This window comes from Pipistrellus hanaki (assembly GCF_964339955.1).
Source record: "Pipistrellus hanaki genome assembly, chromosome: 1".
In the NCBI taxonomy this organism is placed as follows: domain Eukaryota; kingdom Metazoa; phylum Chordata; class Mammalia; order Chiroptera; family Vespertilionidae; genus Pipistrellus; species Pipistrellus hanaki.
In genome coordinates this window covers 183,810,598-183,830,653 of record NC_140503.1, presented here as the reverse complement: position 1 = coordinate 183,830,653, position 20,056 = coordinate 183,810,598, and the positions used below count along the sequence as shown (strand labels likewise).

General features: G+C 37.0%; 1 protein-coding gene across 1 annotated transcript in view; it reads left to right on the top strand.

Annotated features, from left to right (window-relative positions):
• The window catches only part of GABRB1 (gamma-aminobutyric acid type A receptor subunit beta1), a 362,332-nt gene that overhangs the window by 129,425 nt on the left and 212,851 nt on the right, over window positions 1-20,056 (top strand). The window contains exon 4 of the mRNA XM_084901040.1: window positions 16,360-16,580. Coding sequence (XP_084757166.1) covers window positions 16,360-16,580 — 221 coding nt within the window. The remainder of the gene's footprint in view (window positions 1-16,359; window positions 16,581-20,056) is intronic.

Genomic DNA, 20,056 nt, shown 5'->3' with positions numbered 1-20,056 from the left:
GAGAGAGAGAGAGAGGAGAGAGAGAGAGAGAGAGAGAACATCGATGAGAGAAAACCACTGATTGGCTGCCTCGGGCACACCCCCTACTAGGGGTCAAGCAGTGCCCTGACCATGAATCAAACTGGTGACCTCTTGGGGCAGGGGGCAATACTCAACCAACTGAGCTATCTCTTCCAGGACCACCCTATTAATTTTGTTAAGCATTCCGAAGGTCTTATTCTTCTCCAACTAAACAGTTCCAGACCTAAAATCCTTGCTGTTGACTACTGTATACACATTGCAAGATCACAAATCATGAGAAAACTATGTTTTTGGGCTAGAAAATTATGACAATTTTTTTCCATCTCTTCTAAATAGTGTGTGTGTGTGTGTTTTGATAGAATCTTGGTTTAATTCTGATTTTCATATCCTATCCAAGCTTAGCTCACTGCATAGTTGGCTTTTTTGAGTTGCCCTGAATACCATATACTACTTACCATTCTGGTCATATATTCATAGCTCAACTCAGAATTGTAAGACTAAACCACCACATCCTGAATATTTTACTAGATCCTCCATGTAGCTTATTTGATTCATGTTCTTATTTAGATATTGGAGAAAATAGAAACACTATTTTTTTATGATCCTCTAGAACTAAGGAACTTTGAAAATAATCTAGTGTGTCAAATATAATTATTTATATTGTTTAAAATGTCAGTGAAGTTTATGAATCATTTTCCTGATGAATTAATCATCAATCTAATATTATTTTATTGATAGTTTTGAATATTGACTAACTTGTAAATGAGCTTAAAAGTTTCACTGAATAGAGATCCATTTTTAAAGCTTTAGTACAAATAGGCTTATACTTCCAAAGTATTAAAACTATCAATGAAATTTCATTTGATATACTTAAAAATGTTGAAAGTCACTTTGAATTCATTCTTAAAGAGTAACTTTGCTTTTACTGCCAGGTGTTTTTATCATCTCCCAGAAATTTATCTATTTTCTATATTAGTGGGAATTATAGACTCATTAATCTTGAGTGGTTCAAAAATAGAATTCTGGATTATTAATTTTTTAGTTAACTGAAAGTCCCTATGTACATTATCTAAGTAAGGATTTTAGAATTTAAGATGAGTTTGCACTAACATGCTTAGTGCTGATATTAGGTGCCCAAAACACCCAGCATTACTTAATTCACACTTAGCTAACATATTTGAGGACCTGCTATCCACTGTCCGCTATGCTAGGGCCTAAATATATAAACTTGTGTCCTTAAGGAGTTCAAAATCTAGTGCGACTGAGAAGTAATTACAAAATAAGTGCTACAATCAAAGTAGAAAAGTGTTTGGGAACTCAAAAAGAGTGAGTGACTAATCTTAGAATCATATTTCCCAGGGGTTCTGTCCTCTCCTCACCTTGCACTGTCTCCATGGTGAGCTAATCCATTTCTAGGACTTCATCTATCAGCGTGACTCACATAGTTCTCCCCAAGTCCTGTTCTGGCCCACAAGGACTTACTTGGCACCTCTACGTTCAAATGCCACAGACACCCACAAAACAAACCAGCCCAAAGCACATTAGTCATCCTCAGCTCCAAATCTTCCGTTTTCGTTATCTTACTCACTTAGGTCAGAATCCAAGTGGTCATCTTTGATGCTTCCTTCTAATCCCCCAATCCAAAGGTCACCAAATTCTGCCTTAAGTGTTTCACACACTGTTTCCTCTTTTTCACTTCCCTGTCAGGGATAACTCAACTCTGACTTATTTATCTACTAGAGGCCCAGATGCCGATTGAAAACACGTGGGAGGAGGACCCCCACCTCCCGCCTTGGGAGGAGGCATCTCATGGGCCACCGTGAGAGTCAGGCCGAACTGGTGGCCAGGACCCATGCCTGCCTTCTGCCCTATCCCCCCCTTAACCCCCCCCCCCCCCCCCCCCCCCCCCCGCCTGTGTCTGCTCTGGGTCACACAGGCCCCTGTCTTTGTCTCCATCTCCACTCAGGGCCTCACCTGTGTGCGCAACCTACTCCTGACTGGTCATCCCATTATGTCATCCCAGCCTAATTTGCATATTACCTCTTTATATATTAAGATTATGCAGGTTAATACCAAAGCTTGTTAAACTGATATTCTTCTACTTAGTAATCTTGTCTCCATGAGTAAGTAGCTGCCAATAAAGAAAAGTAGAACTACTCCAAATTCTCTGAGTATGTGAATTGGAGCGAATTTCATGCAGGAATTTGGTTACACAGGTGATGGAAGAACTAAGAAGTCTAGGGAGAGCAGTGGGCCAGCTTGGAAATAAGCAATGCTGAATCTCACTCACTGGCCTATGAGTTACTTGAGGCAAGCAGGGGAAATGTATTCAACTTTTTCTCCTCAGCATCTGGTATAGTCAAATTCTTTCAATACAGGGGTAAATAAAAGTAGTTTAATAATAATAATAATACATAATGCAATAATTGATAAATAATTCAAGAATACACACATTTTGTGTACTCACAGCAATACACCTATTTTTGCTCACCCCAGTATAGCAAACAATCATTAAATGTTGACAAAATGAATTAATTACTCTTAAGAACCTAAGATCTTTTTGACTGAGAAGTTGCTAGAAAACCGTCCCTGCTTCACACTTAACATTTCAATATATCTTACTATGGAAACAACTCTATTTGAAATTTGAGTCTTTAGATTCTAGAACATAGGACATTTCAACTGTTACCAAATGAAACAAATATTTTTTCATATCCATTTTAAGAAATTGGATTCCTTGTATAGAAAAATGTTATATTTTTTAAGAAAATGAATATTTATAGTTTCTATAATAGACATTAAATTACAAACGCTGAAATTCTTATATTGGTGTCATCTCAGCTTCATCTAGTGAGGCTCTCATGTAGTTCTTTACTTTAGAACATAAGTACATACTTTAGTTATCATGTAAATGTTATATGTGTTTCACATATCACAATGTGCCCATGTGACTCTCATTTGGTATGGGCCAATAACTCTTAATGTTTTTATTCACTGACAAAGCAGATTGATTACAAAATTGTTCAGAACACAATGAGAGACTGAAAAAAAAAAAATCTGACTACACAGATGGATGAACCAAATGGGGTTATTTAGGATGAGACAAAGGTAAAAAAAGATTATGATCTCTGAGGCATAGCTTGAGGCTGCAGTTGGTAAAATAAATACCAATAATAAATAAGAATGTGGGCTTTGGCAACAATAAGAATTCCTTTGTTTTAAAGATAGAACATGGCTAAGCACAACAAACATAGTATTCAGTATGAATATTAACATAATGCCAAATGACAATAATATAAAAGTTTCAAAATTAACAGCATATCTACAGATACAATGATGAATTTTTGTTGCAGATCTACATAATGGTGACAGTAATATGCAATACATTAAACTGGAGGTTCCATTAAAAACAGATGTTGTGTGGTTCATTTCAATTACAGCTTATATCGGTTTATTTGCCAGGCCATTTATTATTATACTTTGTTTTCATGAGATGCAAATTGTATGGTTTTTTTATTCTATCTTTACAGGAGGTATTACTTATTACATTTAGTCTCCAGGTTACTTCTCTTGGTAATTGTTGTTGTGGTTGACAGAGAATTGTCTTGATAGAAGTAAATGTTTTCCTTCTCTCTCTTTGCTCTCTCGGTTAATAAAACCAATATGTCTTCCCCACCCCTTTTTATTCAGTCATTTAGTAGCTCTGGGTCTCAGATTTCTCATAATGCCTCTTTAAAAAAAAAAATCAGGAGATGGACCAGATGATTGTTTTTCCTGGGTTTCCTTAATGTGTATAATTATTGCTTAATGAGAATCTAATATGGATGTTGATCAGCATCATTAATATGACTCTTTCTGATTAGAGGAAATAAAGATGGAATCAACTTAGCACAAGGAAAGTGGAGTTTGTCATAATGAGACAAGAGTGCTCATTAGAGATTGAATTATTGAACATGCCCAGACCTTACAAGAACTAGAAATAAAAAGTAGAAAGTCTCTGTGAATTTGGTTGTTCGCTCTATAACAATATCAGACCTTTCCTCTGATGGCCATTTTTTGCATTTTTATTTTCTTTCTTCTTCCTTTGTAGGCTGGCTTCTCCTTTTCATTCATAGTCTTCCCCATCTCAAAACCTCATAATAGCAGTGCAGCCCTGGTTAATATCATGACCTTTACACTGGTCATACATCTCTTGTCTCAGATCCTTTATCCAATAGCAAATTTCTAAGAGAAGACTATGATTGGTCCATCTCATCTTTTTGAGACGGGCACAGGTTTTTTGCCTACCTGTGGATCAAGTGTTCTTAAACAACATATCTACCCTCCATTTTCTTTTCTTTTTTCTTCTTTTTTTAATTTTATTTATTTTAAATTTCTTTATTGATTAAGGTATTACACATGTGTCCTCATCCCTCCATTATCCCCAACCTTCCCCACTCATGCCCTGACTCCCCTGGTGTTCGTGTCCATTGGTTGTGCTTATATGTATGCATACAAGTCCATTGCTTGATCTCTCCTCTGTACCCCCACTCTCCCCTGCCTTCCCTCTGAGGTTTGACAGTCTGATCAATGCTTCTCTGTCTCTGGATCTGTCCCTGTTTGTCAGTTTATGTTGTTTATTATATTCCATAGATGAGTGAGATCATGTGGTATTTATCTTACTCTGGCTGGCTTATTTCACTTAGCAAAAATGCTCTTCAGTTCCATCCATGCTGTTGCAAATGGTAAGAATGCCTTCTTTTTTATAGCAGCATAATATTCCATTGTGTAGCTATACCACAGTTTTTTAATCCAATCATCTGCTGATGGACACTTAGGCTGTTTCCAAATTCTGGCTATTGTAGATTGTGCTGCTATAAACATAGGGGTGCATATATCCTTTCTGATTGGTGTTTCTAACTTTTTGGGATATATTCCTAGAAGGGAGATTGCAGGGTCAAATGGGAGTTTCATTTTTAGTTTTTTGAGGAAACTGCATAAACTGTTCTCCACAGTGGCTGCACCAGTCTGCGTTCCTACTAGCAGTGTACAAGGATTCTTTTTTTTCTCTGCATCCTCACCAACACTTGTTTTTTTGTTGATTTGTGATAAGTGCCATTCTGACAGGTGTGATATGATACTGCATTGTCATTTTGATTTGCATCTCTCGGATAATTATTGACTTTGAGCATATTTTCATATGTCTCTTGGCCTTTCTTCTTTCTAGAAGATTCTATCCGTTGCACATTTTTTATTGGGTTGTTTATCTTCCTTTTGTTAAGTTGTATGAGTTCCCTGTAGATGTTGGAGATTAAACCCTTATCAGTGATGACATTGGCAAATACATTTTCCCATGACATGGGCTTTCTTGTTGTTTTGTTGATGGTTTCTTTTGCTGTGCAAAAGCTTTTTATTTTGATGTAGTCTTATTTGTTTATTTTCTCTTTAGTTTCCATTGACCTAGGAGCAGAATCAGTGAAGAAATTGCTTGGGCATATGTCTGAGATTTCACTGCTTGTGGATTCCTCTAGTATTTTTATGCTTTTCCATCTTAAGTTTAAGTCCTTTGTCCATTATGAGTTTATTTTTGTGTATGGTCTAAGTTGGTGGTCTAGTTTCATTTTTTTTTGCATGTATCTGTTTAATTTTCCCAACACCATTTGTTGAAGAGACTGTCTTGACTCCATTTTATGTTCATGCCTCCCTTGTCAAATATTAATTTGGCATAGTGATTTGGGTCAATTTCTGGATTCTCTATTCTATTCCATTGATTTATATGTCTGTTATTGTGCTAGTACCAAGCTGTTTAAGAACAGTGGCTTTGTAATACAGCTTGATATCTGCTATTGAGATCCTACCTACTTCGTTCTTCTTTCTCAGGATTGCTGCAGCTATTTGGGGCCTTTTTTTATTCCAGATGAATTTTTGGAAAGTTCGTTTTAGGTCTGTGAAGTATGCCATTGATATTTTAATGGGGATTGCATTGAATATATAGATTGCTTTGGGTAGTATGGACATTTTGATGCTGTTGATTCTATCAATCCATGAACATAGTATGTTCTTCCATCTGTTTATGTCTTCCTCTAGCTCTTTTTTCAGTGTCCTGTAGTTTTTCGCATATAGATCTTTTACCTTCTTAGTTAGGTTTATTCCTAGGTATCTTAATTTTTTGTGTGTGCAATGGTAAATGAAATTGCTGTTTTAATCTCTCTTTCTGTAAGTTCACTATTGGTGTATAGAAATGCCATAGATTTCCTGGCATTAATTTTGTATCCTGCTACATTGCCAAATTCATTTATTAAGTCTAATAACTTTTGATGGAGTCTTTAGGGTTTTCTATGTACAATATCATGTCAACTGCAAATAAGGACAGCTTTACTTCTTCTCTTCCTATATGGAAGCTTTTTATTTCTTCTTCTTGTCTGATCATGATGGCTAGTACTTCCAGTACTATGTCAAACAGGAGTGGTGAGAGTGGACATCCCTGTCTTGTTCATGTTTAGGGGAAATGGTTTTAGTTTTTTTCCCATTGAATATGATGTTGGCTGTGGGATTGTCATATATGGCTTTTATTATGTTGAGATATGATCCTTCTATTCCCACCTTGCTGAGAGTTTTTTTTATCAAGAAGGGGTGTTGGATTTTATCAAATGCTTTTTCTGCATTAATTGATATGACTGTGTGATTTTTATCTCTCAGTTTGTTTAAGTGATATATCACGTTTATTGATTTGTGGATATTGTACCATCCTGCATCCCCAGGATAAATCCTACTTGGTCATGGTGTATGATCTTACTGATGTATTGTTGGATTTGATTTGCTAGAATTTTGTTAAGGATTTTGGCATTCTATGTTCATCAGGGATATCGGTCTATAATTCTCTTTCATGTGTTGTCTTTATCTGGTTTTGGTACTAGGGTAATGCTGGCTTCAAGTGTTCCTTTCTCTTGAATTTTTTGGAATAGTTTGAGGATCAGTTTTAGTTCATCCTTGAATTTTGGTAAAACTCCCCTGTGAAGCTGTCTAGCTTTGGTTTTTTTTGTTTGCTGGAAGCTTTTCGATGCTGGCTTCAATTTCTTCCATAGTTATTGGCCTGTTGAGATGTTTAGATTCTTCCTGATTGAGTTTTGGAAGGTTGTATTTTGCTAGGAATATGTACATTTCCTCCAGATTGTCTAGTTTGTTGGAGTAGAGTTTTAACAATCCTTTGTATTTCTGTGGGATCTGTTGTTATTTTTCCTCCCTTATTTCTGATTTTGTTTATTTGAGTCTTCTCTCTTTGCTTCTTGGTGAGCCTGGATAGAGGTTCACTAATCTTGTTTATCCTTTCAAAGAACCAGCTCTTGGTTTCATTGATCTTCTGTATTATTTTTGTTTGTTTGTTTGTTTTATGTCTCAATATCGTTTATTTCTGCTCTGATCTTTATTATCACCTTCCTTCTGCTCACTCTGGGCTTTTCTTATTGCTCTCTTTCTAATTCTGTGAGTTGTAGAGTTAGATGATTTACTACCACTTTTTCTTGTTTCTTTTTGTTGTTGTTGTTGTTGTTGTTGTTGTTGTTTTTTAAGGTAAGCCTGTAGAGCTATAAACTTCCCTCTCAGGACTGCTTACATTGTGTCCCATAGATTTTTGATTGTTGTATTTTTGTTGTCATTAGTTTGCAGGATGCTTTTTATTTCTTCTTTGATCTCACTGGTAACCCAGTCATTATTTAATAGCATGCTATTCAGTTTCAGAGTTTTGAGATTTTTTAGATTATTTTTATTGTAGTTTATTTCTAATTTTATGACATTGTGGTCTGAGAAGATGCTTGGTATTATTTCAGTCTTCTTGAATTTGGGGAGACTTTGCTTGTGACCCAATATGTGGTCTATATTTGAAAATGTTCCATGTGCACTTGAGAAGAGTATGTATTCCATGGCTTTGGGGTGAAATAATGTCAGTTAAGTCCATCTGATCTAGTGAGTCATTTAGGATCGCTGTGTCTTTGCTGATATTTTGTCTAGAGGATTTATCCAGTGATGTCAGTGGTATATGAAAGTCTCCTACTATGATTGTATTGCTGTCGATCTCTCCCTTGATATATTTTAAGAGTTTTATTATTTATTTGGGTGCTCCTACATTGGGTGCATATATGTTTACCAGGGTTATATCCTGTTGTTGTATCAACACCTTTAGTATTATGAAGTGGCCTTCCTTATCTATTGTTATGGCCTTCACTTTGAGGTCTATTTTATTAGATGTTAAGTATTGCTACCCCAGCCTGTTTTTGTTTCTGTTTTTGTTTTTCATTTCCATTTGCCTGAAAGATATTTTTCCATCTCTTCACTTTCAATCTTTGTGAGTCCCTTGTTCTGAGGTGGGTCTCTTGTAGACAGCATATATATGGGTCGTGTGTTTTTTTTTTATCCATTCAGCCACTCAATTTCTTTTGATTGGAGCATTTAGTCCATTTACATTTAAAGTTATTACTGAAAGGTACTTGTTTCTAGTCATTTCTATTTATGTGCCTGTGTTCCTTCTTACCTTTTTATTTCTTCTTTTTATAGCATTTCCTTTAGCATTCCTTGCATTGCTGGTTTGGTGGTAAGAAACTCCCTTAGCCTTTTTTTTTTTTTTTTTTTTTGGCTAAGAAGCTCCTGATTTCCCCTGCAATTTTGATTGATAGTCCTGCTTGATAGAGTATTCTTGGATTCAGTCCTTTGCTTTTCAACACTTTGTATACATCCTTCCATTTCCTTCTAGTTTGATGTGTTTCTTTTGAGAAGTCATTTGATAATCTGATGGGGGATCCTTTGTAGGTAACTCTGTCTCTCTCTTATAGCCTTTAAGATTATCTCTTTGTCGTTGATATTTGCCATTGAAATTGTGATGTGGTGTGGGTCTTTTGGGATTGATTTTGCTTGGGACTCTCTGTACTTGTGTAAATTTTTTCTTCCCCATATCTGGGAAATTTTCTGTCATTATTTCTCCAAATAGATATTCTAATCCTTGCTGGTCTTCTTGACCTTCTGGCAGCCCTATTATACATATGCTACTTCATTTCATATTGTCCCAAAGCTCCCTTAGGCTCTCCTTCTGCTTTTTAATTTTTTTCTCCAGTTGCTGTTCAGATTGAGCTTGTTTCTCTATCTTATCTTTTAACTTACTAATTTGGTCCTTAGCCTCTTCTAGTCTACTGTTGAAACTTTCCAAGATGTTTTTGATTGTAGCTAAACACTTTTAGTTTTCTTCCTGATCCTTTACTAAGTTGTTGATTTTTATCATCCATCTAATGTATGAATTGCACGACCATTACTCTGAATTCTTTTTTGGTCATGTTGCATGCTTCAATTTCACTAATTTTGAGTAAAGAATCAGGGTCCTGGTCAGCTTGGGGACTGTGTTGCACAGTAGCACTGTGTAATCAAAGTCAGGTGGCACTGCTTCAAAATGGTCCCCCGATTTTGTTGTGGGGAGCATATTCCCAGTGTTTAGATGTCCAGGCTCAAATTCCTGTAGCTGCGCTGCAGCCCATGTGAGGAGCGGGTTTATCAGTTACAATGGCACTGCCTGCAAGCCTGCGGGGAGGGGGATAGGCTCCTTGACTCACAGAAATCTGTGGCGGGGATGTCTGGATTCTTGTTGTCTGTTGGTCTGAAGCTATGGTCGCAGGTCTCTGTCCCCAATGGCTGCAGGGTCCTGGTTTGCATCTGAGACCAGAATGGGTGGTACTGAGGCCAGGATCCTAGCCTCAAGGAGCTTGTTTATCAAGATGGCATGGTCTCTGTGCCCGCACTGGCTGCCCAGAAGTGTCGGCATTGTGCACGGGGCTCCGCCGTCTAAGACTGCCCAGTTTGACAGCCCCTTGGAAGACCTGCAGTGTCTAACTGTCCCTAGCTCACACACACACACACACACACACGCACACACACACACACAACACACGCACACACACACACACACCACACACATCCACACATTCCTCTATCGGTCCCTCACTCTCTCACACTCTCTCCCTCCCTACATTCCTGCTGGTCGCCATCTTCCTCCTCCGCTCTCAATTTTCAAGGCAGATGGAGACCATATTAAATGATATAGAACTTAGCCTTGCTTAATCAGCAAGGGCTGTAGACAGGGCAGTTTCTATCACAAAGGGACTCTACAAGTGGTAAGCAACAATGCATATCTCTACTACAGTCCTCCTTTGGGAAAAGCAACCTTAGCTTTGGAAAGAGCAGCTATTGAGTTCAAGTACACTGGCATAAATAATTTTCAGGTAAGAAGAATTTGTATTTGGGACCACTTATAATGTATATTCACATGATGAAAGAAAAAATACAAATGTGTGCTAGAACCCTGGAGATAGATATATATATGTGTGTGTGTGTGTGTGTGTGTGTGTGTGTGTGTGTATGTATGTATATATACATACATACACACATGTGTGTGTATATATATATACACATAAATACATACATACACATGCACAAATACATATATTTGTGCATGTGCATGTGTGTGTATATATATGTATTATATATATATATAATACATATATATGCACACACACACATTGATTATATCAATATATGTGGCCTTTTTGAAATAATTTAAAAAGGAGGGATTGCTCACATGGGCCTTATGAATGGATGCAATACTGCAAGATGTTAGAGCACTATTTTGTCTCTTTACTGACAAATTAGACTGAAATGTGCTGATCGTGGAGGCAGCTAATAAGGGATGCTCACTTTTCCAACCCATTGTGAAGTCTTCACAATGGTGAAGCTCATATGGGTAAAATGCATACCTCATACTGATAAAATTGCCTAACACATAACTCTTTCCCCCTGTTTGGGTGCTAGGTAATTAATGGATTTTTATCAAGTGATTTCTCGTGGGGAAGTGGCAAATTATAAATGATCTAATGCCACCACACACAAAGAGTCGAGGGGTATATGAAAGTCTTGGGGTAGACATATTGGGATACATACTTTTTATAATAAATAATGATAGATGATTTTGGTGGGTTTTTTTTTTTTTTCTGATACTACAAAGAAAGATGTATTCATCTAATGTAAGGTTCTTAACCTTGGCACTACTGACATTTTGAATCAAATCATTCTGTGCTGAGGCCGCTGTACTGTGCAGGGCAGTATGTAGAGGAATCCCTGGCCCTCCCCACTGATGCCAGTAGCACACAGCATTACCCCCAGTTATCAGAACCAAACTGCCTCCACACATTCCTAATGTGCTCTGAGGTGGGGGGGGGGGAATCACCCTGAATTTAAACTGCATGTAAAATAAATGCAATTTTTATTCTTTAAAAGAATGACTTTCATTTGTTGTAAGTATTTTTTTTTATTTCTTTAAACATTTTTAGATTTAAAAAGTATGTCCTTCGATTGAGTGCTCCAATTTGCTATAGTCTATCTTGCTTTTCCTCAATGAATTAAATTTTGTCATGCCTGAATTAGCCTGACCAATTTCATTAGCAATCTCACACCCATTAATCCCATTAATTTGCTTCCGTGTCAAAGAATCCCCTATGGCCTGTGGTTTCTAAATATGTCCCACTTCCATTTAAGGAGAAGCTTACAAACCTGAGAAAGCAGATTGGATACTTGTAAATATACTTGGGAAGAAAAATTATTTTAGTGGTTTCTGCCAGATTATTAATACCTTTGATTTTTTTTTTCTCTGAATTTTCATTCTCCCTGGAGTGCTTACACTTTGGACTAATGAATTAATAGAAAATCTGTTGTATGAGAAAAAAATACAGCAGTTTTAATCTTTTTATTTTTATATAAAAATAGGATATATCAAAATAATGTCATAGGCTTTGTTATATTCAGATGTCACTGTTCATATTTATGTCAAGCTTTAGAGAGAAAGAATAATGCACTTAAAACACAGTTTATCATCTCCCAGACATGTAGATCATAAAGTCTATCATAGAGAATTTGCCGATCTCACAAGGTTTGGAGAACAATGGTGATAGTAGATATGAAGGGTTATAAAAACCACAGAGCACTCTCTGGGAGAAAGAGATTATTGTCTTGAGTATGGTATAATGTAGATGGTACCAAAAGAAGGGATTGGTGTGCTTTAGGTTTTTCCATAATGTTATCATTATCAGTAACTTCAAAAAGTTTTTATTAAGGTTAGGAATCTCATAAATCTATATTTTATTTATCATAGAATCAGGTTATAGATTAAAACAATAGCCCTAGCCCAAACCGGTTTGGCTCAATGGATAGAGCGTCTGGGGACAGAAGGGACCCGGGTTCGATTCTGGTCAAGGGCATGTACCTTGGTTGCGGGCATATCCCCAGTAGGGGGTGTGCAAGAGGCAGCTGATGGATGACACTCTCTCATCGAAGTTTCTAGCTCTCTATCTCTCTCCCTTCCTCTCTGTACAAAATCAATAAAATATATTAAAAACAAACAAACAAACAAACAAACAAACAAAACCAATAGCCCTAGACATGCTTAGGAAGAAAAGTTCTGAAGGTTGCTTGTCCCATATTACCCATTTCCAAGTGTAACATTGGAGCATACATAAATTTTCACTGAATTACTTCTTATTGAAAATAGGGTAAGTTATTGCTTTAATTTAAAACCATGATGTGACTTTTAGTCAATGTTTATTGAAAATTGAGTGAATTGTGTAGAGAAAAGATCTTATTACATGTGTATAGTTCTTTTTTTCTTTATTGATTAAGGTATCACATATGTGTCTTTATCCCCCCATTGCCCCCACCACCACAATCCCCATTCATGTCCTCACTCCCCTGTTGTCTGTGTCCATTGATTAGGCTTATATGCATGCATACAAGTCCTTTGGTTGACCTCTCCCTCTTACCCTTACCCTTCCCTATTTTCCCTCTGAGGTTTGAAGGTCTGATGGATGCTTTTCTGTCTCTGTTTTGTTCATCCATTTATGTTGTTCATTATATTCCTCTAGAGGCCCAGTGCACGAATTTATGCACAGGTGGTCCCCTTTGGATGTCCAGCATGGACTAAAACCTGCAGTCCAACATTTCCTGCAGCTCCTACCTGCTGCTCCTGCTCATCCTGGCCCCACTGTGCCTGCCACAGGCTCGTGCCCAATCAATCCCGATCAGGAAAGCCTCGAGCTGCCGCAGCAGTGTTCACCAGCCAGGAGCCCTGCATCTGGCACCCTCCTTAGGGTAGTGGCTGTGGGGTCAGGCTGAAATAGGCTCTCCGACACTCCCGAGGGGTCTCGGGTTGCAACAGGGTGCAGGCCAAGCCGAGGGACCCCACCAGGGCACCATCGGGCTGGGGAAGAACCGCAGAAGGGCTCCAGAGCATGTCCAGCCCATCTTGCTCAGTCCCAGTCGGCCAGACCCCAGCAGCAAGCTAACCTACTGGTCGAAGCGTCTGCCCCCTGGTGTTCAGTGCACATCATAGCAAGTAGTTGAGTGGCCTTAGCATATTATTAGCATATTAACCTTTGTTTGGTTGAACAGTCCACCGGTCACCAGATCAAAGGACACTTAGCATATTAGGCTTTTATTATATAGGATAAATGAGTGAGATCATGCGGTATTTATCTTTCTCTGACTGGTGTATAGTTCTTTCTCTACACAGGAAACGAAACAGTTTCCAGAAAGAGAAGGGAAGATCTATACCCACCCACAAACCCCCACTCTTCCCCCACACACACACACACACATTTAAATCTATGCAGAGATTACACCTGCTTACATTATTTTTTCCTTTTCACTCTCCAATGTTTACTTACCACAAACTTATATTTTAATTATAGTGTACTAGTATATTATTATAGTTTTATTTTGTCATTATAATCCTTCATACTTGACAATAATTGTTTCCCCAGTACACATTAAAACTACTGATGAAAATGTGGAGTAAGAATTTCACTTCATGATCTTATTCTGAGGAAATCCTTCATAGCACTCATGAGATTCTAGAAGTTTATGGATATTTAGCATGAGTATTTTTTCCTTTTCATTGAATTTATTGGGGTGACACTGGTTAACAAAATTACACATATTTCAGGTGCACAAGTCTATAACACATTATCTGTACACTGTCAAGTCTCCATCCATCACCATTTATACCCCTAAACACCCCTCCACCTCCCCTCACGACCATCCCCCCACATTGAAACATGTATTCTATTGCTGATCGTTCTAATTCCTATGGCAAAATTTACAATAAAATGTCTTTGGCTAGTTATTACTTTTCTTACACTGGCTGAATTACAAATAAGAAACCAACACCAAAAACTTATAATTGATCACAGTCGGTTGGTTATTTTCATGTTTAAAGAGGTCCTCTGTCTACAAGTACTTTAATACACATCTCTTTAAAAATAGAAATGCTTATGAATATGTAACTTAGAAGTATAACATAAATCTTTAAATAGCAATGAACAATTTTGAAGATAATATTTGTGTAGCATGTTATAGTTTCTAAAGTACCTTCACCATAATTTTCCCAAGTAATGCTCATAATAAGCTAGTAAAATGCTATTATTCTTAAAATGAGGCATTCAAAATACAAGGGATTAGGTTAGTTGGTCGTGGTTACATAACTCTGCATGTGGTAGATCTTAAGATCAAGGTATTTTGGAATCTAAGATCCAGTATTTTTATAATTCATTTCCCTCAGAAAGGGTAGGATGTAAAGAATTTGAAGAGAACACAGATGAGAATTATATCAACTAACAAGAGAATTTGTATTAACCTGGGGGTTCCTTTGTAATTGAAGGTAAGGTGAAAGGAACTTTTAGAACTTTAAAGGGAATATTGCATGATTAATAGCAAATAGCACATATCCTTGTCATTGAACAAAAAATAAGAGCTTTGAATTATTGCAAGATGTCTTCTGAGTAAATAGTGTAAGCATTCTTAAATATAATGGTTAAAGGACACTAGAACTCATTATTCAAACTGAATATTGTGTTATTCTTAAAACATGCATAAATATCCATTTAGAGATCTAGATAAAGTACAGTTTTCCTACATGTGAGGCATGATGTGAGTCTATGTCTCTCAACTAGTGAATTGTATGTAGTGTAGGTACCACTCTGTAAACCAACATTGTGATTTCAATGCTACCAGTTATATTTTTTAATGGACAACTATTATTTGTATTAATGGATTTCTTTAGCCCTGTCTGGTGTGGCTCATTTGGTTAGAGCATTGTTCCGTACACCAAGGGTGGCAGATTTGATTTCCAGTCAGGGCACATACCCTGGTTGCAGACTTTATTCCCAGTTGGGCAATTGCGGAAGGCAGCCAATCAGTGCTTCTCTCACACACATTCTCTCTCTCTCTCTCTCTCTCTCTCTCTCTCTCTCTCTCTCTCTCTCTCTCTCTCTCTCTCCCTCCCTCCCTCCCTCCCTCCCTCCCTCCCTCCCTCCCTCCCTCCCTCCCTCCTTCCCTTCTTTTCTCCCCTCTCTCTCCCTCCCTTCTCCTTCCCTCCTTCCTTCCTTCCATCCCTCTCCCCACACCTATCCTTTCTCCTTTCCTGTCTCTAAATTAAAAAAAAGAATAAAACCAAGAAATACAAAAACAGACAACTACAGATCTGAAATGGTTATTCTCTTTCTATAATTTTTAGTGTAACCTTTTATAGGAGGTGAGAAAGCAAACTCAAGTACAAACCTATTTCTGACCTCAAACAAATTCCTGAAACAAAGCGTGGATGAGGGTAGGAGAACTGATGAGTTCCACCACTGATGTCTTTCTCAGGCCAAATAAACATCTCCGTCCAATGCGCTTCATAAACTACCTTTCAGGACTATTAGACAAGTTGACATTACTAGAAAGATTAAGATAATGGAATTAATAATCTTCATAAGGCAAACAGCAGTATTTATTCAAAAGGCATTCATACTTTGCAAATCACCCTCTCCTTTTATGTGCATATATTTTTAGTTATTATATATTTAGCAAACATTCTCTCCAAACATTGTAGTAGATATAATATTTGGAGTTTGATTTTTGTGAACATGGCTCTGTATAATTTTCCTTTTTGACCTTCCCCATGATATCATCACCTTAATGTCAAATATTAAAATTCAATTAAATTTTTTTTTCCTATATTGGTGGAAATGGCTGTGCATGCATTTAATTATTACTATAGCACTTCTAACCTATTGGTCGCCTTGCTTAGAGGTGCAAATGTCATTATACTCAAATGTATAATGACATTTTGTAAGAGGATACTCAAATGTATCCTCTTAAGGGACAGGAGGACAGGACCATGTATCTCTGGGCATTCACAATACCACAAGCTATCATGTTCTTAACAAAACGCCTCAGATGATGATGATGTTGATGATGTTGATGACAGTACATTTTTTTGTTTCCTTTATTTCACAGGATTATACAATCACCATGTATTTCCAGCAGTCTTGGAAAGACAAAAGACTTTCTTATTCTGGAGTCCCACTAAACCTCACGCTAGACAACAGGGTAGCTGACCAACTCTGGGTACCAGATACATACTTTCTGAATGACAAGAAGTCATTTGTGCATGGGGTTACAGTGAAAAACCGGATGATCCGGCTGCATCCGGACGGAACAGTTCTGTATGGGCTCCGGTGAGTGGCTTGTGTTGCATGTTTTATTATTGTTGTATTTTATGTTTCTTTCTTGAGGAAATGGGCAGAGGGGAGAGAAGCAAGTAAGAAAATACATAGAATGTTTTATCTATATAATGCAATTATATTAAAGACCAGAACATCTCTTTTGGAATCATTTGAGTTAAATCTAGGCAACTTTGTCCATTGAAGGTAAGTGAATTATTTGTCTTAAACTTTAAATAACAAACAGTAGTACAAAAATGTCTTTGCCAGACAGAATTCACATCTAGGTTATTGTAGAAGTTATTGATTTTTTTCACCAATTGCTTAATTATCTCAGAGCCACCCAGACTGAACTGTGTACTAAGTATTCAGTATAACTACTTAATTATAAAAGGGAATTGGGTAACAATATTTTAAAGAAGTAGGACAATATTTGTGGTGACTTTGAGAGGATCCAAAGTGTGTGTTTTATAAACTCCTGATTGTTTAAAGTATTATACCTAGTATTACATATGTCTCCTTTTTCTAACACTGACCTCTCTCCCCAACCACCCCCACCCCACAGCACATGTCCAACATGGTTTTATTCCCTGATATACCTATGTTTTAACTTGTATATCTAGGCATATGATTCATATTGAGTTAATTTTTTATTATATGTGAGATAGGAATTGAGATACAGTTTTTCCATATGGCTATCCAGTTGTTCCAGCAACACTTATTGATTCCTTTGACTGAATAACTAGGAGTCTATTTCTAGGCTCTCTTCTGTTGTTCTACTTGTCCAACCTTAGGGAGTTTCACAATATTTACATTGCCGTAACGCTATGTTAAATCACCAAGTCAAGTCCCACAACTTTGTACTTACTATTTCAGATTGCTTTGGATATTAAAGGTCCTTTACATCTGCCTACTGAAATAGACTGCTAAGATTATTATCAGGATTGCATTGAATCTGTAGGACAGTTTGGGGAGAATTGACATGTTAAAATGTTAAAGTCTTAATCAGTGAACATAATAGGTCTACATTTAGTTAGATTATGTTTAATTTCTCTCAGCAATGTTTTATACCATAGTGGATTTTGTTTCAGTTCTTTATATCTTTGAGAATCAAGTAGAAAAGAGGTATCATACAATTATAGAGGTCTATTATTAACCCTCATGTAATAGGGGTCCTTTTAGCTACAGTTTTAGGCTAAAATTTAAATTAGCTGTCAGTTTTATGAAATATCAAAATTATGACATACTAGTATTATTGTAGGATATGTAGAATAGTGGTTATTTAATTCTTTTTGTCATCTTTTGTGATCCCTTTGAAAAACTGATCAAAGCTATACTTCCAGAGACTCATTCAGCCTCAAATTTACCTACTATTTTAGAGTATTTATCAGCCTCCTTAAAAATTCTTCCTCACACCGTTGACTCGGAGCTAAAACTCTTATTAATGGTCGAAATCCTACAATTAATGTCTGTACATTCACCAATACCCCCAAACAATACACAAATGGAAAAAATAAATCTGTGATGAAATTTGTGAATTTACCCTAGTGGTTGGCTATCCTTAATCTTATTGCTGCACACTCTTTTCAGACTTTGCCCTAAATTCTTTTACTAAATTCTCCAGTCTTCCCTCTCTATTGGCTCTTTCCCTCTGTGTTCTCTTGGAGCACCCCTCCTTTGGTTTCTTCTACTTCCTCACCACCAATTTACTCCTCAGTCTCCCAAACCATGGTGGCCCTCATCAATGTTACCTTCCTAAAACAGCGTTTACAATAATTCACAGCACCATTTTTAGTCTACACTTTTGACTTCTCTGAATAATTGGTGATGACTTACTTCGACTTAAGGATTTCCAAGACCCAACCCAATTATTACATTATTCTTCTTCTTTGTCTCATTGCTATTCAGTCACTTGTTCCTCTGTTGTTTCTAATAGTGCCCAACTCATTAATTTAACAGCTTAAATGTCTAAAATCTCAAGATCACTGAGTACAGAAAAATATTTATAATTGCTTACTAAGCATCTGTATCTGGATGCCCTGCCAGGTCCTCCTGACATGACCCCTATTTCATATCTGTTTTTCCATCCTACTTCTTTCCCAGGGCTAACAATATCATTTTCACCCTTGTCAATAGGCATAAATGCAGCATCTTTGACTTTACATCTCTTTTGTTCCTGAGATCCAATCTGCTGCTTTTACTCTGTCTCAACCATCCATATTTCCAAACTATTCCCATTACCTAAATAGTTCAGTATCCTCAATGTATGTCACTTCCTGGCCAATTTCTTATCTCAGTTTTTCCCCTTTTCATCACTGCTACCTTATTTTTCCTTTAGTGTGTGTCAGATCATATCACTGCCACATATGTTTTCCATAGTCCACATAAAAAGCATGTTTTCAGTCTTCAGTGTGGAATCTAAGACCCTCTCTGTATAACTGAAGTATCTTTCCCTCATTATTGCCCATTTTCTTCCTCTAAGCCTTTTAAAACAACTTACTATTTCTCTGAAGACATGTAGGACATTTTAAATTAAATATGAACCAAATATTGCATGTATCATATCTATACTAAAAAACAAAACAAAAAAAGAACAAACAAACAACTACTGCTATTTATTTGAAATTCAGATATAACAAAGCATGTTGTATTTTATGTGGCAACCTGTAGCCTTCTGATATGTACTCCCTTTTCTATCCCCAAAGATTTTCCCCCCACTTCACTATTTTTTCCTTACTATCTTTTTAAGCCTTTCTCAAATTCTATTTTCTCCACAAGGACTTTTGCAATCTTCCTAACCAGATAAAAAACTCTCTCTCTCATTTGATACCTTACTTCACTTTAATCTCATAAAGGCTCATGAGATTTGTTTGTAACCTCCTAATGATATTCTATCTTTCTGTGATGCAAACAGAATTGTATTTGTTGAAAATGTGAACTCTATTTCATTAACCTTTGTATACCCTCTCTCAAACCAAATCAATGTTTGAAAAATCGAAATGAAAATTTGTAGGATGTGGTCCCCTAACTCAAGATAGTTATCAGCTGCAACATTTCTTATATCTAAATGATGACTTTAACAAAAGAGCAATCATTGCTGTTAATAACCAGATGTGTTCTGCCTCTTGTCCAAACATGATCCAGCTGGCTGGAAACACTGATTTTCCCCAAGGCCTAGCCCTATAAGTGCTGAAAGACTGTGTTTATCTTTCCATGAAAATGGCAGGCATGGGATGACTTAATTCTGGGAAGACATTTAGTGGCATATTTAACCTCCTTAAACTACCTTTTTGTTTCCATTTCCTTCCTAACCCTGGCCTTGGCTTTTCTTTCAAAGTCCCATAATGCTTCTTTTTTGCAGCTTCTAGCAAATGTGAGCCCAGAGCCAGATGGTTTTGAGGGTATGTGTGAGACTGGGCAGTGGAATTGGTAGTAAAAACCTTCCAGCCAAATACTAGCTCACACTGGTAAACAGTAAGTGTGTTGCAGAG